Genomic DNA, 19,959 nt, shown 5'->3' with positions numbered 1-19,959 from the left:
AAGGGCGGCCCTGGCCGGGTTGCTGAGTGGGTTAGAGCGGCATCCTGATGTGCCAAGGTTGCGGGTTTGATCCCTGGTCAGGGCACATACGGAAGCAGCCAGTGACTGCATGAGTAAGTGGAACCACAAAATAATGCCTCTCCCTCTCTTCCTCACTCCTCAACTTCCTTTCTCTAGAAAACAACAAAAACGATTGGAGGTCATCTGCAGGCAGCAGCCTAGAATTGTTAAGGGCATGGTTTGGCAGCCAGTGTCCTGGTTTCAAGCTCCAGCTCTGCCGCGGAGCAGCTGTGTGACCCTGTGAAGGTTACCTACCCTCTCTGTTTCAGGGTCCCCATCTGCAAAGTGGACACCATGGTAGCACCTGGTTTGTGACAAGGGTTAGGGGAGTCTGGGCAGGAGGGCGCTTAGAGCGAGGCCTGGCACAGGGTAAGCCCTCAAGGAGTGCTATGGCAACAATGTCAAGAAAAAAACAAAAATGGCTTAAAAACCAAAAAACAAAAAACATGGAAACTTAGGATATGTGCCAAAGGCCCCTCACAAAGACTTCCTCCTTTCGGCCCAGTGAGTGCCCTCCTGGGCACGCGCCCTAAGGAAGTGGCCGGAAGTGTGGGGGAAAGCGGAATGCAGAGGCAGGTCCAGCAGAGGCCTGTGCAGAATGGAAGGAAACGTGGTGATGGACTTGGGCAGGCCCGGCCACTCCAGGCAGGGAGACCTCTGTGGCCACTAACCCAGGGGCGGGGTGCACGTGTAATTACCGGGACTTGTTTGCGTCCTGATGCTTTGTGGGGAAAGCAAACCGGACCTGGCACCTTTCACAGCGGGGCTCATCAACCTGACCCCGGGCCCCAGGCCTCTGGGTGTGGGGCAGAGGGCAATTCCAGGGGCTGCTTTCTCCTTCCTGTGACTTTTTCCAGCATCTCCAACTTTTCTGTAATAGAGAAAACTTAAAAGTAGGAGCTCAAAGCGTGGACAAAGATTTCTCAGTGTACGCAAAAATGTGCTGCTGTGCTGTTTTGCTATCCGTGCTATTTGGAAGATCGGAAATAAATAGTCCCAGTGTGGAACAATAAGAAATGGGCTGTTATGACAAGGATGTATACACTTGGGTTATTTCACTACCATTTAAAGAAAAATATCAGCTTGTAGCCCTGGCTCCTGTGGCTCGGTGGATTGAGTGCTGGCCCGCGAACCAAAGGGTCGCTGGTTCGAGTCCCAGTCAGGGCACATGCCTGGGTTGCAAGACAGGTCCCCAGTGGGGAGCATGTGAGAGGCAACCACACACTGGTGTTTCTCTCTTTTCACCCTCCCTTCCCCTCTGTCTAAAAATAAATAAATGAAATCTTTTAAAAAATGTAAGCTTTTGGGAGAATTTTTACCTATGATCTGACTCAGAACTGCTAGGTGTGGAAGGGGCACACTACGACCCCGACTAGCTTGAAACGTGAATGAACACACACGCAGAGGAGGCACCAGGGAGGATGTACACTGGTGTTAACAGGGACCACACTTGGGATGGTGAACGATGACGGATTGTCACTGCGGCCCCTGGGGAAAAAGGTCCCTATGCAGAAGGGCTCCTGGTGGCTAACTGGGCTCAAATTTTAAAAAACCGAGCCTAGCAGCCATTTCTACATGGGGTGCTCACATAAACAGTGTTTCGGGGAGAAGCCTGCATAGGACTACTTGGCTCTGCACTGCACTGCACTGCCTGCCTGTCACTGAGCCAGCCCTTATACAGGAGTTCCTTGAACCTTATTTCAACCAATAGGACTGAGGCTTTACTGGAGCTGCACAGCTCTGAACAACCAGAGGAACTCCATTCTGACCAATCAGGACAGCTTTTTTTTTGAACCAATCAACTGTGAGGATTTGGAATCCTTATTTGCATGGGGATGAACCAATTAGGGCCCAGGGATGGGAACTTCTATCTGTATAAGCTCTCCTCTTAATGTGGGTGCACACTTTCCTTGTCCACGGAAACGGACGGCTGTGTCTCTCTGGCTGAGCTGAGACCCCAAAGATGTCTGGCTGGAGAGAGCGGACAAGCAGAGCAGCACAAAGCCAACCCAGCACAGAGCAGAGCAGGCCTGCGAGGGGCCTGGCCCCAGGGCCGCCTCCCAGCTGTGCTGTTTTTACCCAGCTGTGCTGTTTTTACAGCCCTGCTGGGACGCAGTTGAGCTGTTTTGCACTGAATAAAGTTTCCTTTTCCACCACACCCCAAACTGGGATTCCTGTCGGGGTTGAATTGGCGCCAACGACCCTGGTGGACGTTGCTGTCTTCCTCACATCTGCTTTTCTGCCTCTTTGCTTCCTCCCTGTTCTTTCTGTTGGGAGAACACTGGTGGGCTTGGCTGACCTCCACCCGCCCTAGTTACTGCAGAGGCTGGAGCAGCCACTGCATTTCCCTGGCACTCTTGCAGCGGGATTCTGGATGCAGAATGGCGCCTGCCGTTAGAGCCCCTCCAGAGAGGTGGACAGCAGAAGGGATCCACGGTCACAGCTAGGACTGAATGTTCTTGAACACAGAGGTGCCAGCGGTGGCCTGAGAGGCAGCAGCGCCCCTGCTCCCTGGTCCGTGAGTTCTGCAGTCTGTCACTCTGGGCATTGTCCCTAAGAGCTGGGCCCCGAGCCCACTGCTCCAGCCTCCCAGGGCTGGCTGTGCACCTGGTGCCCAGCATTGAGAACCTTCTCATTTAAAACACCGGGAGTGGTTTGTTAGGTTTCGATCCCTGCCCTTGGCAATCATGCACTGCTCGTTTTTTAAATTCTAAGAGCTTTTCGAGGCAAGCATGAAACAAAGCCAGTGTGAAAAATTAATGCAGTTTCTGTGTTCATTTGCCAGCAAAAGAGACGGTGGTTCAGAGAAGGCAAGGGACTTACCCAGGGCCACAGAGATGTGCCAAGAGCCAGGGTCCAGCCAGGACTTCCCTTCATTCCACGTAGAGAGCCCAGCCTTCCAGGAATGAGGCAGGAGCGCATAGAGACAGCTGAGAATGGCTCTGCCCCTCTGTGCCCTCCCTGCCCAACGTGTTCTCGAGTTGGGGGGAGGAAGTGACGATTTAAAATCCTGGACCTGCCCTGGCTGGTGTGGCTCAGTGGATTGAGTGCCAGCCTGTGAACCAAAGGGTCGCCAGTTCGATTCCCGGTCAGGGCACATGCCTGGGTGGCAGGCCAGGTCTCCAGTTGGAGGGTACTCAAGAGGCAACCACACATTGATGTTTCTCTCCCTCTTTTTCTCCCTCCCTTTCCATCTCTCTAAAAATAAATAAGCAACATCTTTAAAAAAATAAACTAGCAGAAGTGGAGTGTGGAGAGTGGAAATCATTTAAAAAATAAAAAAAATAAAATAAAAGCCTGTGACCCAAACTCTGGAGGGACACTCACATAAGTCTCCCAGGTCAGCAACATTACAGATTACTCTCTTTTTTTTTAATTGATAATATGTCATTTAAATAATTAATACTTGTTCCAAAAGTAGAAAGCTGTCTCTGTCCCCGGTCCTTGTTCTGGTCCCAGTGAGACAGATGCTATTGTGACCCCCTTTTTACAGCTGAGCAACCTGAAGCACAGACAACGGGGGTGACTGGTTGAGTTTTGTGATTCCACCCGAGTCAAGTTCATTCTCCCTTTGAAATAGTCCTTCCATTTGTCCCCACGCCCCACCCCCACCCGCTGAACCAAAATACGGAGTTCTCTCCTGGTAACTGACATTTGAGCAGAGACAGGAATAAAACCAGAGAGGCAGACACCCTGTGGATGTCACAGGGAAAACCTTTCCTGTGCAAAGGCCCTGGGGTTGGGAACCTCAGGAAGGGCAAGGAGACCTGGGTGCCTACAGCCAAGTGAACCAAGGAGAGAATGCGGCAGGCGAGGCCCATGATGCAATCTGGGGCCAGTGAGAGTCCTCCGGCCCTGAGTGGCGAACAGATTGTAGGATGCAAGAGATGAAGCCAAACTGGCAAAGAGGCTGCGTGTGGGTGGGAGAGGGTGGGAGGGAGACCGAGGATGACCCCAGGGATGTTCTGGGGGGATCATGTGGATGGACCGAAGGATTCTCTGCTGAGGTGGGACACAAGCTCGGGAAAGTAAAGCCCTGACTCCTTCCTGGCTGGCGGGGAGACGCAGAGGGAGACAGAGGGTGAGCGGAACCCGAATGCATGAATGAGGTGGCATGAATTAAAAACAAGACAGTTGAGATGAGGACAACTCAGGTGAGAGGAGTTTGGGGCAGAGAAATTCGACTTTGGCCGGATTAAGCCTCAGCTGCCTGTTAAGCTAGTAAATGGTGAAGTGGGGGGAGTGGCTGGGCTCAGGGACCCGTCAGGGAGTCCCGTGGTGCGCGAGCCTGTGGGGATGCGGGCGTCCGAGGCAGCGAGAGTGGACACTAGAAGCTGATGTAGCCGAAAGCAGAGAGGAGGGTAGAGAGGGAGGTCAAGTTGAAGGAAGGAGGGGGAGTAGTGGCGGGAAGGGCGGCAGCAAAGAGCGCACAGCAGTTGCGGCCGGACAGGTGAAGAGAGGGGGCCGGGGCGGCGGATGAACCACTCTGGCCGCCATCCCCACCCCACAAAACTGGAAGTAACCCCAGGAGGGAGGAGAGGGGGCCTGGGGGTCGGGTCAGGGGATAGATTTCTGCCAACTGCTCTGGGGAGGGGAGGGATCCAAGGCGGGGACCCACCCCCGGGACTGTGTGGGAGCGGCCTGGTGGCGCCGCCGGTGCTCTTATGTGAACATAGAAGCCCCCCTCCCTCAGCGTGTCCCTTCGTGGACGGTCAAATGCAGCATCTCCCAAGTTCAAGGGGAAGCGGTACGATGAGAGGCAGTGGCCGCCAGGGGGCGCTCAGAGCCCGCGCCGAACCGGCCTGCGCGACCCTAACTGCCCTGTCACCTTTACTCTCCACCCCTCAAAAGGCCACGCTGCGGCAGGCAGGATAAAAGCTAGACCGGGTGGGTGCAGATCGGAGGAGACCGCTCTCTGGTCCTGCCCCGAGGGGCTTCTGGGGACCTGGGTGCTGTGGGTTGGGGCTTGAAGGCCCTGCTCCGTCTGGGAGACTTGGTATTGTCCTTCGGGGGTTACAGGCGCCGTCAACTGGAGCCTGGACCAGGGCCTCGCCTGGTGGAGTGGGAGTGGGGGCGGGGGCGGGAGGAGTGCTAGACCTAGAGAGGTGGAGAGGGGAGTTAACGGTGAGAGCCAACGGGAGGGGAGGACCGGCAGGGGTCCCTGCTCCTGAGGGTCATTTGTAGATCTCCGTGGGGACGAGGCCAGAGGTGCGGAGAGGAGACAGTTGCATTGCATGTCTTTGCCACTTTGCTGTGGGCAAGTGGTGGCAGGTCTCACCCCTGACTCCACCCTTTACCCCCTTACCTGTGCCTTCTCCGGGTGCCAGGCTGACCTTACCCAGAATCCCTGAGGGCCCACAGGGCATCATTTCACCCCATTCATTCCTCAGCGGATCCCCCCCCCCGCCCCCTGGCCCCGTGTCCGCCCATCACCCACTAATCCATCCCAGGCAGGATATAGGAAGCTAGGGAAATTCCTTGGCAAATGAAATGAAGGAAACTGAGACATAATAATTAAGGCCAAACAATTTGAGCAGTTTACAGCCAGCTAACGAATCGCAAGGCTTTATCTTCCCGAAGGACCCTCAGGAGCAAACAGTTTACACACTCCAGACCGTGCCAGGGGAGACCCCCCCTTGGTCCCATCCTTCTTCGATGAGATTCTTTAAAAATAACACTAACACCCTAGCCAGGTGGCTCAGTTGATGGGGGCGTCCTCCCGTACACCAAAAGGTTGTGGGTTCAATCCCCTGTCGGGGTGCGTATAGGAGGCAGCCAATTGGTGTTTCCCTCTCTCACATCCATAAAAACATATTCTCAGGTGAGGATTTTTAAAAAATTGAAAATGAAACTAAGTAGAAAATAATCCCAATCCCTTTATACACACATTTTGATGAACCAACATACTAAAGGACACACCTGGAAAGCTGATGAATATTCCATTGAGGCCCCTCCTGGAACCTCCTCCAGGATTCCCGCTGACCACAGAAAGATAAAAAGCCTTGAGACAAAGGACCCTTCACAGGTGCTCCCTCTCTCTCTGTTCTCTCTCGGGAGGAGGGCCGTGCCTTTCTCCCTCAGGTGTGTATCTGTATTCACTTTTCTCTATACTCTGAGGGTCCCCAGAAGACTTGCAACCAGGGGAGCAGTGGGCAGTGGCGGCTCGTCCCAAGTGATTCCCCTGCACCTGTCCCCAAGGCCCCCTTTTCTCTGACTTCCCAGTGAGCTAAGGCAGCCCCACCTGGGCTCTCCTGTTGCTTCTTCTATGCTAAGCCCCTCCCTGTTTCACTGTCTCCAACTTTAACAAATGCACCCTCAAATTCACCTGGGCTGGTGCTGTGAAATCTTTCCTACCCAGACTCAAGAACCCACACACTGCCGGCTGGCCCTGGGCAGACCCGCTCAGGGCCAGGTCCCCTGTCTGGTGACAATGTCAACAAGTTAGAGCAGAGGGAAGAAGAAAATGAGAACAGAAACTGGTAAAATGGAAACATGTACAATAGAAAAAACAACAAAGGCATATTTTGTTTTAAAAAAACTAATAAAACCAATAGCTCCCATAAACACTAACAAAGAGAAAAGGGGAGAAACTACAATATCCAGAATGAAAACGAGGACATTACTAACAATCCTACGTTAAAGACACTAAGGATGGCAAGAGGATATTATGAACAATTTTATGCCAAGACATTTGAAAACTTACATGACAAATTCCAGCAAAATACAGGGAATGCAAACACAACTACCCAAAGCAAACACACACACAAAATAGGAAATCGACTAAAGAAGAATAATCCATCATTTGAAATTTTCACTGAAAAACACTCCTTGAGCATTTGGCTCCCTCAAAGGACGTCCCATAACAACTAAGAAAGGAGTTACAGTGGTCTTGTGCAAACTTTTGAGGTCTTGAAAGAGAGAAAAGCTTTCTCCTTTTATTTCAGGAGGCCTGCATGGCCTCGCTATCAAAAACCTGGCAAGAACATTAAAATAAAGGAAAAGTACAGGCCGTGAGCTCAGAGAGCCAAGTCCTACGCAAAATGCCACTGCATGGGCCCCAGCGTGTGTGAGGGGGGAGCAGCACAGCTCCCCCTGACCAGGCTGAGTGTATCTCGGGAATAACATCTCAGGAACTCAGACCAAGGAAGGTAATTTGACGCTTCATTACCATAAAGAGAACATCGTAGCAGATCGACATCCACAAGAGAAGCATTTGATAAAACTCAAATCCCACTTTTTCCCTCTTTTTTTAAAGCTTGTGCTCTTTTTTATCTTCCTTTTTTCCCAAAGATTTTGTTTATTTACTTTTAGAGAGAGGAAGGGAAGGAGAAAAGAGAGAGAGAAACATCAATGTGTGGTTGCCTCCTGCACGCCCCATACAGGGGACCTGGCCCGCAACCCAGGCGTGTGCCCTGACTAGGAATCGAACTGGAGACGCTTTGGTTTGTAGGACAGCTCTCAATCCACTGAGCCAAACAGCTTCTTCAAAATCTTTTTTTTATTAAAGATAACAAACTCTTAGAAATAAAGACGAATAACGAATCCCTTAACTCGATGAAGGGCGCCCGCAGAATTACCCTACAGGAAGCACCGTGTTTGACACTGAAGGGCTGCAAGAGTTTCTTCTGTTCCTGGGAGCGAGACGGGACCGCCTGGTCCTCGCCACCTCTCTGCGCCGCCCTGACGGGCCACGCAGCGGGAAGTAAAGATGCAATCGAGGAAGGAAATAAAGGGTCTTGAGGTTTAGAAAGAAAGAAAACTACAATTTTTTAAAGGATGTCATGAGGGTTTAGGTAGAAAACCCAGAAGAATCTATAGATAATTATTTAACATTAATGTGAAAATGTCACAAGATTACTGGATACAAGTCAATAAAACAAGTTTAGTTTGCTCTGGCTGGTGTGGCTCAGTGGACTGAGTGCCCGCCTGAGAACTGAGACGTTGCTGGTGGATTCCCAGGCAGGGCACATCCCTGGGTTGCAGGCTGGGCACCCAGTAGGGGGCGCAGTAAGAGGCAACCACACATTGATGCTTCTCTCCCTTTCTTTCTCCTTCCTTTCCCCTCTCTCTAAAAATAAATAAATAAAATCTAAAGGAAAAAGAAAGAAAGAAAGAAAGAAATACGCCTTTCCCTTTAAGGATGCATATTAGCTCCTTATCAGCTAAGGGCCAGTCCGGAAGGAAATGTACCCTCACCTCCACCCCATCCGACTTGCCTGCACTCTGTCTGGTACTTGCCTAGAAAGAGATAAGAATTATTGCGGGGAGAGGAAGATAGGCATTCTCCTGGTGCTAACAAATGACTTAATTTAGTTCCCTTTCCTGTTTCACAGACGGTTCTTACACGACTCAATTGTTTCGAATGTTTGTGAACATTCAAATACATGGCGTGTGTTTTAAAGATTTTTTTTGTGTAAATAAATGGCATTCACAATGGCAACCATTGATATAAACGATGCAACAGTGAAATCACTGAATATTTTCTTCAAGGAGCATTGATACGGCAAGTGTTTATGGAGTGTCCATTGTGAGCCACTCAGTGTTTTAGATGCTGGGTACACACCAGGGAGGGGACAAAACAGAAAAACACAGAGGGCACCTTCTCACAGGGGAAGACAGCTAACAGCATCAAAAGATCATACAAGCCCTGGCTGGTGTGGCCCAGTGGATTGAATGCACACCTGTGAAGCAAAGGGTCACCTGTTCGATTCCCAGTCAGGGTGCATGCCTGGGTTGTGGGCCAGGTTCCCAGTAGGGGGTACTCAAGAGGCAACCACACATTGATGTTTCTCTCCCTCTCTTTCTTCCTCCCTTCCCTTCTCTCTCAAAATAAATAAATAAATAAAATCTTTAAAGAAAGAAGCAATATCATTATAAAAAAAAGAGGTGGGAAATTTTAGTTTTAGGTGATAGTTAATAAGCTTTGTAGTTAATGTGTGTAAAAAGTTATTGTTGCAGGAACTGAAGGTACATGGCTCTCCCCATCCCCCCACCCCCTACTGCTCAAAAGCAGTTCCACCTTTGAGCCCCAGGAAGGCTGGAAGCCAGTCAGGATGGTTTCTGAGCCATTGTGCTCCAGGGAGAGACGTCCCGCAGCCCAGGACACAGATAAAGAAAGTCACCAAGGACACAGGACACAGGTCGCAGGCAGAAAATCACTGCTCAACAGTCAGCGGATGGAAGGGTGTTAGGGGAATTGCCGACTGCGGCTTTCACCTGATGAACCTCTTTCCCGAATTCCAAATCCCTCCCCTCCCCTTTGTCCTCCTTATGAAAAGGCTGGCGTGAAAAGAAATGTAAGACCGTCTGTTAGGGTATATGCCGCCGTCTTCTCGGGTCGCCGGCCACCTGAATAAAGCGCGCATAAAGATGCAATCCGCCTCTGCTCCTCAGGTCTGGGAGGTGACAGGCGGCACGAACGCCAGCTTTTGTGGTTTCCTAGCAAGAGCCTGGTGTGCTTTCGTGTCAGCTTGAGGCAGAACGGAGGCGTGGGCTGTCAGCTGTGTGTCTGGCTGGGTTGTAGTTTGCCTGGGTGTGCAATTGTGTAGCCAGGTGAGGGTGCACATTGCGTGTTACCACTGGTCTGTGTGTGTGTGAGAGAGAGAGAGAGGGGGGGGGAGGGGAGAGAGAGACCCAGTCCTGAAGTCCCCACGAATTCCTCCAGCTTCCCCACTTCGGGACAACAGGGAGCCCTTTGTTCTCAGCAGCAGCAGGGGGCATCTTTCTTCTTTTGAGGCCCCTGGCAAGTTCTCAGCTGGTCCACAAAACACCCTTTGAGCTTCTGCCCTGTGGTGCCTGGCCACCTGCTGAATGCGCTGGGAATGTCAGGAGGTCACGTGAGAGCACAGAGGGACACGGACCCAGTTTATAATGGTATTGTTACAAGAATAATTTTGGGGGGGAAAAAGGGAAAATCATGTCTCCCACAGATGTAAAAGTAAACATGCATTAAAGGTTGGGGTGACGCATCTGCATACCAGCAAGTGTCAAAGGTTCCCAGCAAAACGCCAGATGCAATGAGACAGAAGCAGGGAGAAGATTCTTTCTCAGCCTTCAGAGGAAACCTTGCCGACACCTTGGTCTCAGTTCAGGCCTCTGGAACTGTGTGTACATTTCTGTGGTTCAGGCCACTCAGGTTTTACAATCGTACTGTGTCACCACAGCCCCAGCTGCAAATACAGATGCACTGTAGACGAGACATAGTTTTCCACTGAAGACAAACTTTCCCTCCAATATGCTGGAGCAGATGAGCACGGGCAGGAGAGGGTAGCAGCAGCATGTGCAGAGGCCCTGAGGCAGAACACTGGGTGAGGTTCCTGATGAGACAGCAGTGCTTCCGTGCTACTGGGGCTCTGAGAGTAGGGGCAAGAAGGGACCCATGCGACCAGGCAGGGGCAGATGGTCTAAGGCTTGGGGTTTTGTTCTGAGCGCCCTGGAAGCCACTGAAGGAGACCGTGCCTGGGACACGGACTGCGCCTGGGACAGGGACTGCGCCCAGCCCTGCATTAAGTGTTCCAAGTCACAGCTCATCACGTCTTTCCGAGACCACTAGGATCAGAGGTCACACAGTAACAAGGGGTGGCGTGGCACTTGAAACTTGCCTGCCACCTGCCCTGAGACGTCACGGTTACAGCAGGTGAGAGGAAGACAGAAACTGGGACAGGAGGACTCCCCAGCAGAGTTAGTCTGTACTGAGCTGTCCCCACGGGCCAGCCACTGCTCTACTTCTTCCACTCCTGTGGGGCTCCCGTCGGCCCCAGGAGAGAAGTACTGGTTTCAGGTTGTCCTCTGTCCCGATTCCCACCGCCTCACCACTGTGCCCCCAGAACTAGGGCTGCAGGTAAGTCTGCTGTATAGTCCCCGGAGGTCCTCGCGCCCATCTTCCAGTCGGGGAAACTGGGGATCAGAGAGAGGCGCCCGCGCCCCAGCACCTTCCAGGAGCCCCACGTTTCCAGGAGCTGAAAGGCACAGAAAAGAGGGGTTGCTATGGTGATCAGGCGTCGCCCGGGTCTTAAAAAGGCAGCTGGGGGCACTGGCGCGCTCCCTGGAAACCTCGGTGGCGTGGGCCGGTCCCTTCGAGCCCCGAATCCTTTAGGACCCGGCCCTCTCGCCCTCTCCCGGGTGGGAGAGGGGCCCAAAAGCCAACCCCTCACGGACCTCGTGGTGAAACTGCCAACCTCCTCAGCAATTTCGCTTCCCCCTAGTCTGGGTGGGCCCTGAGCCCCGCCCCCACTGGGCCGTACCATTCAGACCCGGAGGGGGGATCCTGGAGGGATGATCCGGGAGGGGACGCGCAGGACAACTCCCGGGGACTCCTTCTGTCCTACGCTCCTTGGCCCACCGCGGGGAGAAGGGATTTTTGGGAGGAACGCTCAGCGGGGCCGGCCGTGGGGCCCCTCGTCCCCCGCTGTGGGCAGTTCCTCTCTCCGTACTCCCCCGGCGTTGGTTCGCGCCGTGGGCAGCTGTGGCCGCGGCTGGGTGCGGGGCTTTTCCCAACGCCCTCAGACCCAGCGAGTCCTTGGCCCAGGTCGGTTGTCGCCCGCTCTCCCGTGGATGCTGCGCTCACGCGTGATGGGGCTCGCGGTCCGAGTCGTTTATTGGTGAGCACGACGCCTGAGTTCCACGCCCGGGCCCAGGGGGGCTGGGCGCCGGGGACTGGGGGAGCCCCAGGGGCCCTCCGCGAGAACAGGGACTCCGTGTGGGTGGGGTGGGGGTGAGCGGGGCGAAGACCGGAGAGGCTTGACCCTTCTCCAGGTGGTGACCTCCTAGACCCCTCAGGTTACAAAGGTAGACCTGAGACACGGGTTTGGCCATTTGAAACCTCCCCAGCCTAGGACCCAGTTTGGGGGCGGGCGGAGTCCGGTTGGTAATGGGAGAGGAGCCTCCGCCAGTGCTGGGGCGTCCCCTCCCCCAGCACCACGAACAGTCGTGGGGTGTGGTCGGAGAGTTAAGAATGTTCGAGAATATTCGGTGTGGTTTAGAAAGGAATACAACGGATGGACCGCACTACTAATCGTGCGCCTTTGGTGGCTCGGTTTCCCCACCTGGCGGGATCTTAGTAGTCCCCGCGGTGGAGTCTTGCGTGTTTGACGGTGCGGTCCGACTCTGGGCAGTGGAAACGCCTGGGGCGGGCCGGGTGCGGGACGGCCGGGCGTTTCTCTGGCACGTGGTACAGCGCTGGCGTGCACCGGCAGGCTGGCTTGTGTCTTTTAGCAAATTTGTGTTGTGGGAAACTCCCCTACCAGCAACCTCTTGAGGGTGGAGTATCTTAGCTCCATTTTACAGCTGGGGAAACTGAGGCTGGGAGTGCGGCAGTCAGGACAGTGGCTGGCGGCCCGGACTGCAGCTCACAGTCCGAGTCCGCCCGCCGTCCGGTCCGTGAAATGCCCGCCGCGGCAGCCCCGGCTTTTGAGAGGATCATCGGCGCTGTCTCAGCAAGGCCCTAGAGTGGGATGACACATGAAGGTCCTCCCCGGGCCTGTGCCCGGGACTTGGGGCCTGAAATAGCCTGCAGTGGGGGCTGGGGAGGCGTTAGATTTCACCCTCGGGAGGGGCGGGGCCTTGGGGATCCCTCAGAGCCTTCCGAGGCTGGGCGGGCAGTTGGGGGGGGGGGGGCTCCTGGGCGTGGGCAGGGTGGTGTTTCTGCCATTCTCATCCTAACCCAGTTTTCTTCCATTCCCTCCCTCCTTCCTCCTTCCCTTCCTCCTCCTCCTCCTTTTGGTTTTCGCGCCCCCCCCCCCCGCCCCCCGTTCCCCCGCACCCCTCTTTCTGTCCTTGGCTCCCTTGCTCTGTGTGGGGTTTCTTTGCGTGGTTGTCTGCCTCCTTCCTTTATCCTTGTTCCCCCTTCTCTGTCCACTCCCCAACCCTCTGTTCTTTCCTCTTTCTTGAGGACATCTGTCCCCTGCTTGGTTTTCTCCCTGCCCCTCTTCACATTTTCCTCCTCTGTCTCCTGTTTTCCTCCATCTTCTGCTGCCGCCCCCCTGCACCCCACCCCCTGCCTACCTCTCCGTGGATTCCCACCATCTCCCTCTGTCTCCACTCTCTCGGACTCTCCCACCAGTGGCGCTTGAGGCTACAAGCCCAAGGTAAGCATAGCGGCCCGCCAGCCGTTCCGGGAGGATGGGCGGGAGGGCTAGCTGGCATGGCCTCTGATGACCCCTGTTGTGACCCTCCCTTTCAGTATCTTCAACTCAAGAAGAAGTTAGAAGATGAGTTTCCTGGGTGCCTGGACATCGTGAGTCCTGGGGACAGAGGGAAGGGCTCTAACACGGGTCCCACTATCTCTCCGGCAGTGTGGGGCAGCCTGACCCTTCACCCTGGCTCTCCACTTTCTGGGAGGGGGTAGGTGTCCCCAAGAGAGCACCCCAGCCCCCTCAACATCTCTGTCTCTCTCCCTGCAGTGCGGCGAGGGGACTCCCCAGGTTACCGGGTTCTTTGAAGTAACGGTAGCAGGAAAGTTGGTTCACTCCAAGAAGGTCTGTCTGTCTGCCCTGCCTCATTTTTGGACTGTTGGGGGCTGGGGGGTGGGCTTGGTGTCTTGGACCTGGCTTACCACTTCTGTCTTTCGTCCCCAGAGAGGCGATGGCTACGTGGACACAGAGAGCAAGTTTCTGAAGCTGGTGGCCGCCATCAAAGCCGCCTTGGCTCAGGGCTAATGGGCCCTGAAGGCAGAGGTGAGGGGGCCCAGCTGCTAGACCCTAGAACTGACTCCTCGTTCCCGATGCACTCCGAACCTGAGTACCACCCGGCACACCCCAGAGCAGGCAGCCATCCTGTCCAGTTCTCGAGATCATAGAACTGTGTTTCAGCGCCTTCTGAGCCTGGTTCCCGGCTTGCAAGCCAGTGTGTCTCAGATGAGCCCCAAACCCCACCTACCCTGGAGCTGGGCACCAGTTACTAGCTGAGTCCGAACCGAATTCTGGCTCCTGACCCTGGAGAACCTAGAAGCGCATGTGCTTTCTACCACCCTCCAAACCTGAGCGCCAGGCTCCATACCGCGCCCCCCAACCCCGTGTCTAGGACTGAGTATCCTACCCCAAAATACTGCAAACCCTGGCACCTGCCCCCAGCACGCTGGTTCTCAAATGCTTTCAATGCCGATTCCACGTCTTAGGGTGCTTTGCTAGGACAGAGTGAGGTCACGTTCAAAGTGAATTTGGACCTGCAGGTGTCAGTCAGGGCAGTGCAACAGTGCGCATGTCCTGCCGTGCGTGTGGGTCTGGAATGAAGAGAGCCTCCCCGATTTAAAAAACAAAGGAAGAATTGTGTGATTTCAGAGCTGCGTGCACGGGGCTGGTGCTCTAAGGAGAGTGGGACGGGGGTGCCCCCACGTGGCACCTGACCACTTAATGACTCACACGGAGCCCGCCGTGTGCATGCGCACACTGCGTGCACGCGCACACTGCGTGCCACCTCCTAACTGTCAGTAACTCAGAGGCGTTCCCTTAAATCAGCGCGAGGTTCACTGGGATTCCAGAGAGGTCCATTAGTGGGTGATTTCGGCCAACGGAAGTGAAAATGGCATTGAATCAAGAAAGGGGAGAGGGAGAGAGTGGCCTTCGTTTGCATGGTTTGTGAGCACAGTTTTGGGGTGTCCAACACCAGCCTCAGGTTCGGCAATCTGCTAGGACAACTCACAGAACTGGGCGAAGCTGTTACACCTGGTTACGCTTCACTACAGGGAAGCGATAGAGATTAAAGTTGGTGAAGGAAAGAGGCAGTGGGCAGGGTCCAGTTGTGCAGACAGCGCTTAGCAGCCCCCCCGCATCCCCGGGGGTGTTGTGTGACAGCAGGCACACAGTGTCACTGGCCAGGGAAGGTCACTTGAGCCTTGGTGTCCCGGCTGTTTCCTGGGGGTCAGGCATGTAGACATAGCTGACCGCCTGCATGGCCCACCTTAGTTCCAGCCCCTCCAGAGGTCAAGAGCTGCCACCTCCGGCCCAAGGCCCCCAAAGTCAGTCACCTGGTTAGTGTAGGGGAGCCAGTGTGGCCCCAGGCAGACCAAGACACTCCCACCAGGCAGGACATTCTAAGGTCACTCCCAGTTGGCCTGTCTCTGGGCAAGGTGAGCCCCACGGAATCCGTGTGACTAGGGAAGAGGTTTGAGCTGGAGTGGGCTGGTTGGGGGGAGGGGTCAGAGGAACCAGTTTTCCTTGTGATGGCTTCTCTGGAAATTGGACCTTGGAGGGTGGGGTGGGGCAGGGGTGGGCTGTGTGTCAGGCTTTCTGTAAGTGGCGAGAGCCACCCACTTCCACGGCAGGGCCCCCCCTTTCCTCATTGGAGTTTCTCAGGGCAAGCTCACATGAGGACTGAGTCTGGGCTCACCTTACCTTGTTGGGTTAGAGTTTTCCTCTCACAGTTGTCCCGCTTTCCTTGTGCCTCATTTTCTCCCTGCTGTGGCACGTCCAGCATCTCCTTCTTACCTCTCTTCCCTTATTATGGGCCCCAATCTGGCCTCTCTCCCTGCAAGCTGACCCCCCACCTCCCACCTCTTCTCTCTGCACAGTGCAGTGACCTTGGCCCCGCCCCTCTCGGTGGACGCTTCATGACGGGTCGGACTGAAATGTCTCCTGGACGCCGGTCTTTCCCTGATGTTCTGCGGCCGCCGGGCGGGGCAGAGATCGACGCCCCTGGTCTTTGCCTCTGTGTGTGTGTGTGTGTGTGTCTCCCTGGAATCTAGCTTTGCACACTGGCCCTCCTCCCCAGTCCCCCCTGTTCACCGTCTCCCCGTCTCCCCGCTGGTGTTTCTGCCCAGGCTTCCTTCTCAAGGAGGAGCCCACAGATGGATGCGGTTGCGTGAGGCTCAGGTTTCAGCCCTGTTTGTAACGGTTCACAGTTCAATAAATGTTGAATGAGTTTAATGAAACGTGCCTGTTCCGCCTCCGTTCGGGAAAGTGACCCCAGCCCCCTCGCTGAGTGCCCCCTGGTGCCTGGCGCTTTGCTCATGAACAAGCACTTCATAGCAGCTCTGAGGTCACGCGGTTGGAAACGCGCAGCCCGTGATACGAATGTAAACGAGGCTCCGACTCCCAGATCCGTGTTAGTTTGCAAGGGCCGCTGGAACAACGTACCGCAGACTGGGCGGCTCAAACTACAGCTGTTTCTCAGCGCTCTGGAGGCTGGAGGGCTGAGACCAAGGTGGGGCTGGCAGCTGGTTTGCTTGCTTCCGAGGCTGCTACCTGTCATGCAGGCGGTCACCTCCTCACTGTGTCCTCACATGATCGCACATGTGCCCTGGTGCCCCATTTGTGTCTAAGTTTCCTCTTACAAGACGCCGGTTGGTTTGGAATAAGAACCCACTTTAACAGCCTCATTTAAGAAAAAAAGATTTTGAGAGGGAAGGGAGGGAAAAAGAAACATTGATGAGAGACTGATCGGTTGCCTCTCCTACTTGCCCTGATTGGGATGGAACCTGTAACGTGTATGTGTCCTGACCAGGAATCGAACCCATGGCTCTTCAGTTTATGGGACAATCCTCCAACCAACTGAGCCACCTGGCCAGGGCCAGACTGTCACTTCTGAGTTTTTGGCAGTCAGGGCTTGGTGGCAGAAGGGGCTTTCTTTACTTGTCCCACAGTGAGACTGTTCCCGCTGAGAACGGGGTTGGGAGTGTCCCTCCCACCTCCAGCTGGAGCTGGGCTGGTGGTTCCATGGACAGAATGTGGGAGAAAGGACGACGTGGGGAGAATCTCCAGGGTAGACACAGGACACTGCACAGGTCCTTGGACCTCTGAACACCCTGTCTGATAAGGCCTCTGGGGCCACCAGGTGCGGCCCGGGGTGCTCTCACACTGAGAAATCACAACAGAGCACTTTGCAGGTGTCTGTGTGCACCACCCCTAGCCTTCCACCTGCTCTGTAAGCAAATCACAAGGCTGACCCCAACGTCAAGGGGACTCGGATCCTGGAAGAGGCTTTAGACCTTGCTGGCTAAATTAGAAATGGGGCGGGTTTGATTAGCCCCCTCCAGCAAGATCAAGGAATGTTGCCCACTGACGAAGCTGAAGGAGGACCCGAGTTATCGGCCGCCACATCATGCCACAGTGTTCTGGGTCAGCTGCCAGGGCCAGTCACGCTGAGGGCGGGGTGCTTGGACGCCCCCCATCACTGTGTCGGAGTCATCGAATGCACCACCAGCTACCTTATTGATACTCCAGACTTGAAGCCTCACAGGCCCGCTTGTTAATATTTCGTGTGGCAAGGCCGCAAGAGCTTTGGGCGTCTGGCCTCTTCTGTCCTCCTCCTGGTCAAACAGACCTCAGACCTCAGCCAGTTCATCTTTTTAGAATTCCATTTGGATATTCCTCCACCCCAGCCGATGCTGGATGATGTGGGCCGCGCAGGTGTAAGCCATGTAATAAAGGGCAGGTCCTGGAGGCTATTAATAAGTGACGGTATTTCAAAATTAGGAATAGATCTTTCAGAAGTCGTTTCTCTGAGGACTATTTGTATCTTATGGGTTTCTGCCTATCCTGAAAAAGTCCATTCAAATCACTGAAACACAGCAACAGAATTCAAAATTTTTATTTATTTTTAGAGAGAGGGGACAGAGGGAGAAAGGGGGGGGGAAACATCGATGTGTAAGAGACACACATCCATCAGTTGCTTCTTGCGCAGCCGCAAGTGGGGACCTGGGTCGCAGCCCCGTTTGTATAAAATCCTGCGTTCAGAAAGGGGAGGAGCCCTGACCAGTATGGCTCACTTAGTTGGGCATCTTTCTGCTAAGCAAGGATCACTGGTTGGTAGGGGCACATGGCTGGGTTGTGGGTTCGATCCCCAGTCAGGGGTTAGGGCATGTACAGGTGGCAACTGATCAATGTTTCTCTCCCTCCCTTCCCCTCTCTCTAAAAATAAATAAATAAAATCTGTTTTTTAAAAATAAAGTGGGGAGGAGAGTTCTAGAAATATCTACGACCGTTTTTAATTTTAATCTTATCCACGGAGGAGAAAGAGAAAGTGCCTATTTTGACTTAATTCACACCTTCAATCTAACAGTCATCAGCTAGAACCCTGAGGGCCTGAACCCAGCGATATGGTGAATTTTTTCCCAACAGCGTCACCACGTAGCCAACTGGTGAACTGCATCTTCCCGGATCCCTTCGTGTCCATCACCGGGAAGCCAGGGGTGTTGGGGGCGGGGGGGGGGGGGGGCCCAGAGCACCTCTGTGGAGTCACTTCAGGTCATTCAGACTTAGTATAGTCAACTGAGCCACCATCTTTGGCTTGGTGACATGACGCTGTTCAAAAAATTAAGGGTGAGGGAAAAAAATACATCCTCCTCAAATTCTTTCACTTCTTGCTGTCTGTGAGATCTCAGAGAAGGGACCTCACCTCTCCGGGTGAAGGTTTGGTGGCGGGAGGAAGCAAGGGAATGAGGGTAGGGGATCAGGGCAACCCCACACTGGGGTCGGGCATGGCCAGGTTCATGTGCAAAATGGGAGATTTTGCCCTCAATGCGTTTGGCAACCCTCGCTTTTCAGGGGGAACCTCTGCAGCCAAGACACCCTTCCGGAGTCTTAACCGCCCCACGTGGGCGTGGGACCAGCCTGCTTTGCACCGACAGGAGTTCTGTTCAGCCAGTTTCCCGAGGGTTCTCCAGGGTGACCGTTCCCTAATCGCGCTGTAATTGGCTGTGGCTGTGGGAGGAGTCAAGCCCCGCGTTTCCCGCTCCAGGGCTCAGTGCCTTTGTATCCTCTAGGTGTCTCCCCCCTTGGCGCAGAAAACGGCTTTTGAGGCCTCTCTGCCTCTCCTCACACCCCCATCCGGGGAGGAGACTGCGCTCTCCTCTCCCCTTCGCCCAACCTCTCAGCCACGGTGACTTCGCACTGCCTGGTGACAGGCAGCTCCTCCTACTTTCTTGAAATTTAATTTTTAAAATTATGTATTTATGTTTAATCTTTTTTAGGGTTTTTATTGCAGAATTGCAGATTTTTAAAAGTATATTTTATTGATTATGCTATTACAGCTGTCCCATTTTTTTCCTCCCCTTTATTCCCCTCTGCCCTGTACCTCCCTTCCCACCCACTTTCCCCCCTTTAGTTCATGTCCACGGGTGGTACAAGTTCTTTGGCCTCTCCATTTCCCATGCTATTCTTAACCTCCCCCTGTCTGTTTTGTACCTACCATTTATGCTTCTTATTCCCTGTACGTTTTCCCCTATTCTCCCCCCTCCCCCAACGTGCTGATAACCTTCCATGTGATCTCCATTTCTGTGATTCTGTTCCTGTTCTAGTTTTTTAGTTTGTTTTTGTTTTTTTAGGTTCAGTTGTTGATAGTTGTGAGTCTGTTGTCTTTTTACTGTTCATATTTTTGATCGTCTTCTTTTTCTTAGATAAGTCCCTTTAACATTTCATATAATAAGGGCTTGGTGATGATGAACTCCTTTAACTTGACCTTATCTGGGAAGAACTTGATCTGCCCTTCCATTCTAAATGGTAGCTTTGCTGGATAGAGTCATCTTGGATGTAGGTCCTTGCCTTTCATGACTTGGAATCCTTTCCAGCCCCTTCTTGCCTATAAGGTGCACCTGTTATGTATTAAGGGGCGGAGCCTTAGGTATCATCAGGGCGGGGCAACCTACTTTGTTGCGTTGTGGACTGGTGTGTGGGGGAGGGGTCTGAGAGGGAAAAATGCTGCTTGCTTGGCTCTCCACTGGCTTTCAGTCACCTCCCCCCCTGCTACCCACAAGCAAATTGGGCCCTTCTGGTGCTGATTCCTGGGAGGGTGAGTTTGTGTATGTTCCAGGACCCTGTGGGTCTCTCCAATGAACTCTCTGTGAGGCTGGGAGTTTCTCCCGCCGCTGCAACCCCCACAGGTTTTTTATGGTCAGAGGTTTTGAGGCTTTATTTCCCTGCTCTGGAACCCTGGGTTGCGCCCTTGGTCTGTCTCGCTCCCCAGTTG

At 53.8% G+C, this 19,959-nt stretch overlaps 1 protein-coding gene across 1 annotated transcript; it reads left to right on the top strand.

Annotated features, from left to right (window-relative positions):
* The first annotated feature begins 11,445 nt into the window (after positions 1 to 11,445).
* SELENOW (selenoprotein W) lies at positions 11,446 to 15,925 on the top strand. Its single transcript, XM_024569447.4, has 6 exons — positions 11,446 to 11,660; positions 13,121 to 13,145; positions 13,241 to 13,294; positions 13,461 to 13,535; positions 13,635 to 13,733; positions 15,566 to 15,925. Exons 1-5 carry the CDS (start codon positions 11,614 to 11,616, stop codon positions 13,713 to 13,715), a joined length of 282 nt encoding a protein of 93 aa, XP_024425215.1. The 5' UTR covers positions 11,446 to 11,613; the 3' UTR covers positions 13,716 to 13,733; positions 15,566 to 15,925.
* The last annotated feature ends 4,034 nt before the right edge of the window (positions 15,926 to 19,959 follow it).

The sequence above is a fragment of the Desmodus rotundus genome, chromosome 12 (assembly GCF_022682495.2).
Source record: "Desmodus rotundus isolate HL8 chromosome 12, HLdesRot8A.1, whole genome shotgun sequence".
NCBI lineage: Eukaryota > Metazoa > Chordata > Mammalia > Chiroptera > Phyllostomidae > Desmodus > Desmodus rotundus.
This window is presented reverse-complemented; position numbering and strand designations above follow the sequence as displayed.